This window comes from Papaver somniferum, chromosome 10 (assembly GCF_003573695.1).
Source record: "Papaver somniferum cultivar HN1 chromosome 10, ASM357369v1, whole genome shotgun sequence".
In the NCBI taxonomy this organism is placed as follows: domain Eukaryota; kingdom Viridiplantae; phylum Streptophyta; class Magnoliopsida; order Ranunculales; family Papaveraceae; genus Papaver; species Papaver somniferum.
This window is the reverse complement of record NC_039367.1, coordinates 126777196-126789458: the sequence shown is the minus strand read 5'-3', so window position 1 is coordinate 126789458 and position 12263 is coordinate 126777196. Positions and strand designations below refer to the sequence as shown.

General features: G+C 38.0%; 2 protein-coding genes across 4 annotated transcripts; both read right to left on the bottom strand.

The window, feature by feature from the left end:
* Positions 1–6008: 6008 nt before the first annotated feature.
* Positions 6009–6530, bottom strand: LOC113316196. Its single transcript, XM_026564416.1, has one exon. The coding sequence runs from the start codon at positions 6528–6530 to the stop codon at positions 6009–6011; it is 522 nt and encodes a 173-aa protein (XP_026420201.1).
* A 202-nt stretch (positions 6531–6732) lies between these two features.
* On the bottom strand, positions 6733–11969 carry LOC113317923 (myosin-binding protein 3-like). 3 transcript variants are annotated; one of them, XM_026566034.1, is made up of 5 exons: positions 11868–11969; positions 9126–10901; positions 8908–9033; positions 7414–8807; positions 6733–7192 (listed from the first exon to the last, which is right to left on the bottom strand). In XM_026566034.1, the coding sequence occupies exons 2-4, from the start codon at positions 10774–10776 to the stop codon at positions 7441–7443; spliced, it is 3144 nt and encodes a 1047-aa protein (XP_026421819.1). In that variant the 5' UTR covers positions 10777–10901; positions 11868–11969; the 3' UTR covers positions 6733–7192; positions 7414–7440. The 3 variants fall into 3 exon arrangements, with proteins under 3 accessions (XP_026421819.1, XP_026421818.1, XP_026421817.1); XM_026566033.1 differs by lacking the exon at positions 11868–11969 and adding an exon at positions 11727–11852; XM_026566032.1 differs by lacking the exon at positions 11868–11969 and adding an exon at positions 11526–11711.
* Between the last annotated feature and the right edge of the window lie 294 nt (positions 11970–12263).

The window sequence follows — 12263 nt, the reverse complement described above, 5'->3', positions numbered from 1 at the left end:
ATATTTCTGGAAAGCACATCAAGATTATTTCTTTCAACGATGGCATGTTTATTAGAATCGTATCTAGATGGCAGAGATCTGAGAATCTTCATCACAATGTCCTTTTCAGGAATAGTCTTACCCAATGCAAAAAATGCATTAACATTTTCAGACACTTTGTAATTAAACTCATCAATCGAATCTTCATCTGCCATATGAAGGTTTTCCTAATCAGAATTTAGGTTTTGAAGCCTAGCTTGTTTTTCACAGGTACTCCCTTCAAATACGGTTTCTAAGATATCCCAAGCTTCTTTAGACCGAGTGCACATAGACACATGGTGCTGAAGATCCGGGGTAATGGCATGTATGATATTTAAGCTGTCAGAATTTTGCTTCGCAGCAAGGATTTCTTCTGGACTATATCTACCAATATCCTTAGGTATAGATACATCGCCTTCTGTATTAACCGGAGGATCATAGCCATTAACAACACGTACCCATGTTTGAAAATCACGAGCTTGAAGAAAAGCACGCTTAGCGATTTTCCACCACAAGTAGTTTGAGCCATCGAAGACAGGTGGTACGTTTATGGAGATAGAATTTATGTCCATAGAATCAGATCGCTACAAACACAGACTTATGAGGTCTTAAACGTGTTTGCCTGCTCTGATACCAATTGAAAAAGCGGGTGTCTAACAACCTCACCCAATATTTCGTTTAGCAATATGTATGGACTAACTCCAATATACTTTTAAGAGAATCAACTAGACAGTCAGACTCAATCTTAATAAGAAGTATATCAAAGAGTTATATCTCAATTTCTCGATTCAATCCTCACTCAAACAAATAGAAATCTGCGAGCCTGATTGAATACAACAGAAATAACTTGAACGGTACAAAAGACCAATGTTCAAGGATCAATCAATTTCAATCAACAACCAAAGGTTGGATTTATCAATTGATCGATTTAACACACAACCTGTGATATTTCAATTATATAACAAAATATAATGCGGAAAAGAAATAACACAGACACCAGAAGTTTTATTAACGAGGAGACTGCAAATGCAGAAAAACCCCGAGACCTAGTCCAGATTTGAACACCACACTGTATTAAGCCGCTACAGACACTATCCTACTACAAACTAACTTCGGTCTGGACTGTAGTTGAACCCCAATCAATCTCACACTGATTTAAGGTACAGTTGCGATTTTATGTCTCTGATCCCAGCAGGATACTACGCACTTGATTCCCTTATCTGATCTCACCCACAACTAAGAGTTGCTACGACCCAAAGTCGAATACTTTAATAAACAAATCTGTCTCACACAGAAAAGTCTATAGGAATAGATAAATATGTCTCCCACAGAAATACCTACAAGTTTTGTTCCGTCTTTTGATAAATCAAGGTGAACAGGAACCAATTGATATAACGGACTTATATTCCCCAAGAACAGGCTAGAAATATCAATCACCTCACAATAATCTTGATCGACTAGCGAAACAAGATATTATGGAATCACAAACGATGAGATGAAGGTGTTTGTGACTACTTTTCTATCTTGCCTATCGGAGATATAAATCTCAATCCAATCTTACGACTGTACTCAATCACGATAGAAACAGCAAGATCAGATCACACAACTACAAAGAAAATAGTTGGGTCTGGCTTCACAATCCCAATGAAGTCTTTAAGTCGTTAACCTACAGGGTTTCGTGAGAAACCTAAGGTTAAAGGAGAATCGACTCTAGCTTATACAACTAGTATCACACGGGAGGTGTGGGGATTAGGTTTCTCATTTTCTAGAGTTCTCATTTATATAGTCTCCAAATCAGGTTTTGCAATCTAAGTTACCTTGGTAACAAAGCATTTAATATTCACCGTTAGATGAAAACCTGATTAGATACAAGCTAATATCTTTCAACCGTTAGATCGAACTTAGCTTGTTATGCACACATGAAATGTAACTTCATTTAGGTTTGGGTAACCGTACCTAAACGTGTACACTTAGTTGGTTCAACAATAGTTAACCAATGGTTAGCCATATGAGAACTTTCATATCAACCTTATTCATCTTCACCATAACTAGTTCAAATGACTCAAATGACCTAGTTATATAGTTGTTCAATTGCTTAGATCTCATAGAAGTATACAAGACACAATCGAAGAAAAATCGGTTTTGATTCATTCGAATCGATTCATGAACATTATAGCCACGGTTTGCAAAGATTGCATTCCTTAATATATAAATGTTTTAGTTCATGAACAAACCGATTTTAGAAAGTGACCTACCTAAGTATGCGAACAGGTACGCGTACTTAAGTAACCGGATTGAGTTTGGTTTCACTTTCAAACTCCAGCAGAAATTCACGGATGTGAACTTTCCGCTAGTACGCGTACGGGTACGCATACTTTCCCGGATTTCAAACAACCGCCAGTACACGTACGTGTACGCATACTTTGGGTTCTCGGTTTTGGACTTTTATACAAATGTGAAAACACACCATGCTTATATCCAAAGATGGTTACATGTTCTAAACTCTCATTTCAATCATTGAAACTTTCTTATAGGATCTTATATAGTTGTTATTCACATACAATTTTTCATCAAAGCGATTTTCAAGTTATTGAAATAATCAACATGACTTTCGTCACGAGTAAAGATGAACTTTGCCAAAGCGAAAGCTTACCAACACATATTTCGAGAAATAGACAAGCGAGATAAACTCGGCTCGAAATTGCAAATGTGTATAATCGAAGTCTATATAGCAATACGACTTTTGTCTCAAGATAGGAGATAGAATAGATAGACTTTTGAGCGATAGATAAGTTCAAGTCTCCACATACCTTTTTGTCGATGAAGTTCCACCAGTTCCTTGAGTAGTTCTTCGTCTTTGCATGATGAACGCCGTGGAGTCTAGAGCTAAACTACACTTACTATCCTAGTCCGAGACTTAGCTATAAGTAGACTAGAAATCAAGACTTATAGTTTTGGCAACTAAACTTGACAAACAAGCTTGAGATAGCAACGCTTGCGAGTTCGACCGAGAAGTGCTCTAACAAGTTCCCTCTTCATAATTTATGATGCAGCGTGCAACTGCGTTGTCACTACAGTTATGGTGTAGTGCCACATTGTGTTGCCACAACAATGTACGGCAATCAATTTAATAATGTTTCTTATCCATGAGATTCAGACAACATTTATTGGTTTTCTAACAACACCAAACTATTTCCTATTCAACGTTATCTTGTGTTGGCGTTTGCCTTTTGTTTTTTCCTTCTATTATTGATTTGCATGATGACCATAAACAGGGGAATGACAACTTTATACATTTTCACCAGTAATCCTATCAGGTACTAATGCTATATAAACCCAAACACGCAACCATACTTTCTCACCACAAGCTTGTCCAGTTTTATATATTTTTTTGCAATAACATTCACTGCAATGGCATATTCAAATGAGGAAGATAATGACCTCGTTAGAAGTTTTTGTAAAGTGTTAGATATGGTCCCAATGGAAGGAATGAATTAGAGTAGTAGCCAATTCTGGAATCGAGTTAGGGACGAGTTTGCTCTTGTCAATGGAAACCAGAGACAGGTGTAATCTCTGACGCATCGCATTACAATATTGAAGAAAAATTGTAAGTTATTCAAACGTTGTATGTCTCTCGCAAATGGTGACCAAGTGGCAGCGCTAGCCCTATATGAAGCAGAAAGGAAGCATCCTTTTAGAAATTTCGCCGCAAACGGATTATTTGATACTCATATTGAATAATAAATAATGTAGTCCTTTTGATTTTGTTTTTTTCCCGTTGTATTAGTATAATCACATATTTTGTGGGTATACCTCTAAGTAAGCCCTCACGAGACACAACTCGTCCTCCAGGATTACCTGGGGGTTTAAAGGCTTGTTGCACGGGCTAAGTGCAACCGTGTTCCCAGCGATAATGGCATATTTTAATAAATTTGTCGTGTTTCTTTTTTAAGAATCTTTTTTCAATAAATGAACTAGCCTTTTTAACTCAAATCAATAGTACTTGATTTGTATCCTTATGGTATAGTGAGCAATCGTGTTGTGAATTCGTTTTGTGTCACAAAACAGTGACATCAATAATTCATAAACCCTTATAAATATGATCCTTATTTTCACAATAACACACACCCAACCAAGCCATCCTTCTATCTGAGATAAAGATTATACTCATCTTCTCTCTCCTCTTTATTATTATTTTGGTTTAGTTTTTTTTTTCCTTCTGAATGATGGTGAACTTTACAGAGCAAGAAGACATAGCCTTGATTAGTTCGTGGGTTACCGTTGCACAATATGAAGATTACATAAATCTTTTAATTACCCAATAACGACTTTTGGGGCCGAGTTATGGATGGATTTACAGAGGTTGTACCAAACCACCAGAGAAATAGTAATTCCATTCAATGCAGGGTGAACGTGATTAAAAGAGCAGTCCGAACTTATGTAGCAATTCAAATAAATATATATTGGATAGAATCCCCTCGACTTAGTTGTGCAAACATCTTAAGTGATTATTATTTTTTCTTCCCTATATCTTTTGGGTGTTATCTCCATGTCCACAGTAATTTGATATTTTGATATGGTGTTGCAGGAATACATTGCAAAACGAATGTATGAGCAAGACAAATGACACCAGTTTAAGTTCTACAACTGTTATTTAATTTTTAAGGGCAACTTATCGGAGTTCAACCAGGAGCTAACACCAAGGCGTAATCCCACCCACCCAAATTCGGATAAGGAGTAGTTATATAAATTTAGGTTTTGTGGGTATACCTCTAAGTAAGTCCTCACGAAACTACAACTCGTCCTCTAGGGTCACCTAGAGGTTTAAAGGCTTGTTGCACATGCTAAGTGCAGTCGCGTTACCGACGAAAATGGGTTAGGGTTTATTAAAGTGTTACCTTGCAATGTTTTTGCTATTTGTACCTCAATCCATATCCATTGTTCCGCAAATTATAATAAATCAGCCAGTGTTTTAACAAACATGCTAAAACCATCTTTTGTAATTAATATTCCAACCCACACATTACAAACATAATCCTACTGCACCCTAAATTAAAAAAAATACTGAAACAACAAAGACACCATACCACATTACATTAAAAAAACATCATAATAAAATCATGTTGTTATTCTCCATCCTCGAAAAAGTTCTCATATACCCCCGGTTCATCTTCAGGCGGATATGCATCATTTTTTCAGGGTCAACGTCTTATGAATCCATGTGGACGTCTACAAGGTTTTCTATAATAGTCGGTGTGTTCTCTTGGAAACCATCCCCATGGCGCTCCCATATGTGCTTTGTCAGATCCAACCTCAGCCTTTCCCATGTAATGGGTCCCCAAGAACACCGACGGGCATTCTCAGATCACCAACCACTGGTTGAGTTGGTTGTTCCGCCATCATTCCCCAATCTTCTGCATGATACTTGTTCTCTACAACCATGTTGTGCATTATCATGCATCCCCTCATTATTGACTTCATATCTGATTTTTTTTCCAATAGATATAAGGATTGTTTACAATAGCAAATTTGCGTTTCATAGTACCAAAAGCTCTTTCCACATCTTTCCCCTTTGCCTCTTGGTATGTGTTGAAAAGTTTTTTTTTGCGACTTAGGGTCGCTTCTTTGTAAGCAACCACGAGTACTTTATACCTTGGATATATACCATCAGTCAAGTAGTAATCTTCAGTGTATTTGTGACCATTTACGACATATTCACACCGAGGGGCTATACCATTATTGACGTTGTCAAACACATCAGAATGGTTCAAAACATTTATATCATTGTTTGACCCAGGCTTTCCAAAATATCCATGCCAAAACCATCTATCGAAAGATGCAACCGCCTCTAAGATGACCATGGGTGCTCTCTTATGGCCCAAATAATGTTGACCCGACCTGTACATCGGGGACCTCCATTGTCAGTGGAGACAATCAATACTTCCTAGCATCCCAGGAAAACTCCGCGCAACATTCTCTCTCAACAACCTTTATGTATCATCCTGGGAGGGCCTACGCATGTATCTATCGTTAAAACCAAACATCAGGGCATCAAGAAACCTCTTCAGATACCTGTAGATGGTAGGCGCACCCATTGCAGTATAATCTTCAATGTTATCCGGAGGAACTGCCTTGCATAAGCACTTCATGACAACAATCATTTTCATGTGCGGTGAGTGACCCATAATTCCAGCACCATTGAGACGTTGTTCGAACTCAGGGTCCATCTCTATAATTTTTCTTAAGATACGAAGAAATATTGGTCGATACATACCAAAACGACAATGGAATCTTTTCTTCCCGTAAACAAAGTTGAAGTTGAAGTGGTCTTGCATTATTCTGGTATCGGCAGCGACACGGTTCCTATGTACTATTTCCCTAGATGTCACTTGAATCGGCACAGTTTGATATAAATCATGAGCGTTATGTACAATTTGTTGATACGCTAATACGACGGCATCATCGTTGTCTGAGTCGTCCATTCCGTAATTAGCCCCCGCTTTCATTCTCATTAGTGTTCTGAAATAATCCATGGAGCACCAAAATTCGAACAACGGGGTTTTGACGATGAGAATAGATTGATCATCATCATCATTTGAAAATTCGACGATGCCATCACTTTGTGGTGCAAGTACAACTATTGGGTTCTTTGTCTATCATCATCATTTTAGAGTTGCAACAACAAAGTCCTTAATTAAACAAGAGAAACAAGGGTAAGGAAACTCCAGCCTTCACATATTGCCTTCACATATAATTGACTATCTTTACAAACCAAAAAAACCCAAGCTTCTACAATTTCTGCCTACTTATCAGGTCAAGCTTTCTACATTCGATCACTTATATTGTCCTGTCAATACAATCAATACAAAACCCCACCTTCCCACAAACAGGCTACAACCAAAACTAGCGAGAACGTAGACACCTGAACTTAAACGAATAAAATGAAGCTATCTGAACTAAAAAATTTAAAAGGAGAACCACATAGGCTCTTTTGCTGCATGACATTTTGAAGGAGATATAAAAGTTCAGTTCTGTACAGGAATATAGACTTTACTACAACAGGTCCTCATAGTGCAGGAGAACAATCCCACTCTTTGAGTAGTTCTTGTTCTGCGATTATATAGTTCTGTCCTCTAAAATATTTCCATTTTCGTCCTTTGCATTCAGCGAGTACCTGAAACATCAAAGATTCATCATAAAGGTTAACAACTTTTATTTAATTAAAACTAAAATTACGCAAAATTCTATATTTTAGCTCCTCGGAAAAGAGTTAAAAATAAGGTTGGGATACCACATTTTCAAATAGCCAGTACAATCGAATCCAAAGAAGAGATGGCGGTTAGTCAGTTACTAAAATCAACAAGTAGATAAATAAATTGTTCAAAACAGTTATACCTTTAAGATGATAAAAGATGAAATTGATCAGGTAACAACAGCCTGTTCTATTCTTTTTGTCCCAATCCAGCGTAATTCGCGCAGGTGATGAGCTATCTCCTGAACAAATTGCATTCCTTCTCCACTTTTTTGAAGTGCATTTATAGTGTGTTCGACAAAACTCCGATCTTCTTCAAGTGCTTCCAATCTCTCATTCAGTTCTGCAACTTCGTTTTCGAGAGAGACTAAATCTGCACCTCTATCTGCAGTGGACTCTTTCTGTGGATAAGAGTCAGAATGATGATTTTCTTTGCTTAAGAGCTGGTCGTTACCAGCTGGTGAGTTAGAGCTTTCTTCAACAGAAATTTCCCCTATATATGTAGAGCCCTTATTCCCCAAAGACTCATTCTCTTCCAAATGACCGTTCTGAAGGGATGAACCATTCACTCCGTGACATTCTTCACCTAAATATCCACTATTAGACTTGTTTGCATAAACTTTGTTACTCAACAGTAAATTCAGCCGTGTCTCCAACTTCTTTAAACATCGAGTAATGTATAATTTTTCATCTTCAAATTCAGACAAAGAATCCTTGATGAGGCTCGTATACCCAACTCTTGCATCAATTTCCCCAGGTTTATTTCCATCCTTAGATTTCTCGCTAAGCAAGAGATTATTAGGAAGATTGCTGCAACTAACATCAGACTGCTCAATCTTCACATCTCCCCCACCCAAATCATGCCATGAATCCTGAATTGCATCAATATCTGGGAACTTTATCCTATAAATGTCAAGCTCCTCTTCCAGATCTTGGATATCTTTCTCTCTTTCAGCAAGGAGATCATTTGCTTTTTGGAGCGCGTCTACATCATATTCAGCTTGCTCTTCCATCATCCTTAGGTATTGTAGGGCTTCCATATGAAGTGATGCCTTTTCCTCCTGCAACCTAGTAATCATGGTCATAGCCTGATTCGCAGCAACTGCGGAAGCATTTCTTTCTTCTTCTAATTCCTTGTACAAAGCATTCATGGATTTCCTGTCATGCTCAATCTGCCGCTTCAACCGATCAATCACACTCTCGCCATCAATCTCACTCACAACACTTCCATCTAAAGACTCAATCCCAGATTCGTATCTGTCGAGTGCCCTTGGACTCATGTCATTTGAAGATGATTCAACTCCACGAGCAGCTTGTGAGAGCAAGAGCTTCAGATCTTCATGAATTGTGGAATTCTTCGGGGTAAGTTGTTCAGCAAAAATAGTTGATATTGGATTCCCCTTATTACCAATAACCAGCTTGAGGGAAAAGGTTGAATTCACTGGATTGGGAGTAGTATGTCCAGCTTCCAACTTAGGCATCTCATCGTCCTCGGTTCCATGATTCTGTCCACTATTACCAGTTTCTTCAGCATGTACTACAACAACCCCGTTCACAGAAAAAGATTGTAAATAACATAGATGTATTATACTACGGCACTTAGAGCAAGGGAAAATGGGCAAAGTATTTTCACTCACGAGTGTCTGTTGCCTCGTCCTTCCGCGAACATAGACCACTTGTTGTGATTCGATCATTTTCAAACTCAGCGACTTTCTCTGTCTTGATTGTAACTGCCTGGTCGAGACCAGTTCCACTAGTATCTACTGCATTAAATCATTTCACACAACAGAAAAGTAACTACAATGTTGAAGAAGATAAGTTATTTTGGACCATGATATTAAAGCGTCTAACTTACAGGTCCCCCCAGAAGCTTCAGCAACTGGTTTCGCAATTTCTGTCGAGCGAATATCTTTCTGAGGGACGACTTCAGGTGGTGCAGCGGGATCATCTAGCTGTTCAGATTGATGCCAGTCAAGCTCCTCTAAACCATGACCAATAGCATCAGAAAATGCTAAAGGTGTCAAATAATTGGATTCATGAGCATCTATATTCTCATCCTGAACCAGTACTGGAAGTTCAGGTGAACCAGCTCGGACTGATACTAAAGGTGTCAAATATTCTGGTTCACCCACATCAACTTGGTCATTTGGGATTTGAACCGAAAGTAAAGGTGAACCAGCTTGTTCCGAAAATACAGGCGTCAGATAATCAGGTTCACCCGCATCAGTTTTCTCTTTCGGGATTTGTACAGAAAGTGCATGTAAAACAGGTTGATCTGAAAGAACTGGAGTCAAATAATCAGGCTCACCCACGTCAAACTTCTCTTTTGGAACTGTAACAGAAAGTGTAGACGAATGAGTTTGATCTGATAATCCTGGTATCAAATAATTGGGTTCACATGCATCAATTTTTCCTTTCTGAACTTCAACTGAAACGGAAGGCGAACCAGCTTGATCTGAGTGCATTGGTGTCAAACAATTATGTCCACCCGCATCAGTTTTGTCGTCTGGAACTTCCACCGCAATTGTAGGTAAACCACCTTGAGTTGAATGTAATGGTGTCAAAGAATCGGGTTCTCCCACATCAATTTTCTCATTTGGAAGATGAACCGAAAATGCAGGTGAACAAGAAATGAACTTCTTCGGGGCAAAAACATTATGTAAGATTTGTGCGGTAACGGTAGCAGATTCTGGTTGAATACAATTGGATTCAATCTCTTTACTGGGATCTTCTACATTGTGAGCCATTGTACTTGTATCATCATCGTCATCATCATCATCCTCGTCTTCGGAGAGCGGTATTTCTGACTCAGACTCAGATGTAAGTTTGAGCTCACTGTATCCTATATGAGACAAAGCCTCAAAACTGCGACTCCGGAGATAAGAAGTTTTCAGTTGCCCCGACATCTTCTTGTTTCCTGTCTCCAAACTATCACTGTGATTAAGATGACTGTGTCCCCCTTGACCCTCAGGCCCAATTGATTTTTTTTGGAACAATTTTTGATCATATGCTCTTGAATTCCATGTCTCTTTGCAACAAGAACACTGCTTTTTACTAAATGGATCCTTAGGTGAAGCATCCAGATGGAAACAAGATTCAAGATTACTTCCCAACTTACCAACTAAAAACCGGTTTGTTTCCAAGACAGATTTCTTCTCTGAGGTAAATGAGAAGAGGCAGCCTTCACACATATCACGTACATCAGCTAGCTTATCATGAATATGGCAGTAAACCAAAGATGAGATCTCTAGCTTATGAGCACCACAAATCAAATCCTTATAGAATCCAGGGCTTTCGTTGCCTAAGACATGATCAAGCCTCGAACATAAAAGGCACGGAGTTTTCAATTTGTTGGATCGAGCAAATTTTGTCACCAAGTATGAGAACACAGCATTAACAAACAAGAAGAAAATCAACAACCACTCATGAAATGCAGAAGCTAGACCAGCTGAGAAACCCCTTGAACCTTTCTGTAGTTTAACAGATGGAGCTGTCCTTGTATCCATATCACGTAGAATTACTCCACCATCTAAGCAAGTTCTAGAGATTTAAAGATGGAAACAAATGTCGGTAACTTAAAAGGACACAAATCCCAGCCCAACCACAGTTTCGAAGATGCAGTCCGAAAACCCTGAGAGCATCGAGAAGCAAATCACATTACAATCTCAATAAATTATATAAACAGCTAAGAAGCAACCAAAAGAAGTTAAAACATGAAAACACATCCAAAAGCAAATATCAGAAACTAGGAGCTTAGAACATCAAGAAAAGCTTAATAATATAAGGAATGACACAGTTAACATGAAATGCCAAAACCCAATTCTCAAATAATCACTCCCCAATAGAAACAAGGTACAATCATTTAGAGCCCTAAATGCTAATCTCAATACAGTGACTCCACAAGGGAAGATAATCCAATTTCCTAGAGAGCATTATTAAAACCATGAACAGACCAACTAAGTGAACTTAGGAGGAGGAACAACAACCACCATTTTCTCCAAAAGTATATCAGAACAAACACATTAAGTTAAAATTCTGAAGATGCAAAACATAACCCATTTCTCACACAAGACAAAAGAAGTGGCAAAAGAATTACAAACAGACAATCTGAAGATACAAAAAAAGAATCCATTTTTCATGGAAGATAACAAAATCACCTTTGTAGTTTAATCATAGAACTACGCCATTCTAATTCAAAACCCACAATTTGAAATTACAAAATGAATACATGAGGATCAACAAAAACATAACCTACCTTGATTAGAACAGAAATCTATACACATGGTTGGCATTTGATGAAAAAACCATCATAAACAGATAGATTTGATTCCAAATTATCACAAGAGCAGCCATAAACCTAATCCAAGCTTGAATCTTTCATTCCAGATCTATAACTAAAATTCTCCAAATTAAAAAACAATAATGTAATGATTCAAAAAGAAGTTGGTAGCACGACCTTAAAGAGATACCATCCATATGACCAATGATGATGACAAACGCATAAAATTCCAATCATAACATGTAAAATTGGGAATTCGATAAAGTAAAACTTAAAAATAAAAGGCTACAATTGGAAACAAATGGAGGGTATAATTACCTCTTCTGGAACATGTTGGGAGAAAAAGTAGTATCAAAAGAAGAAAACATTAATTCCCGGACCAAACAAACAAAATACTTCAGAATAACCAACTGACATTTCTAATACGGTTGACCGAATTGTTACCATAGGGATGGAAACGGGGGCAACCAGCCCATTTGTAATGTAGAATGACATGTGGGTGGGAAGGAGTCGCACCGGTTTATTTAAGAATCCAGGAATCCTAGGGGGCTCCAACCAAATGGTTCGGAGTATTTAAATGTCTTAACTGAGGATAAGGGGTCACTTGACCGGTAACAAAAGTTTAAAGATACTATAGTTACCTAAAATCGGTGAGAGATTAAAAGTGGGGTTTTATGGTTTCTGAATGTGAGTTACAGGAGGTTGAGCACGAAC

Coding starts and splice junctions, on each gene's coding strand:
- LOC113316196 (XM_026564416.1), bottom strand. CDS start 6,530: ATGAGAATGAAAGCGGGGGCTAATTACGGAATGGACGACTCAGACAAC.
- LOC113317923 (XM_026566034.1), bottom strand. CDS start 10,776: ATGGATACAAGGACAGCTCCATCTGTTAAACTACAGAAAGGTTCAAGG. Junction 9,034..9,125: donor TGAAGCTTCTGGGGGGACCT/GTAAGTTAGACG, acceptor GATTTAATGCAG/TAGATACTAGTGGAACTGGT. Junction 8,808..8,907: donor GGACGAGGCAACAGACACTC/GTGAGTGAAAAT, acceptor GGGTTGTTGTAG/TACATGCTGAAGAAACTGGT.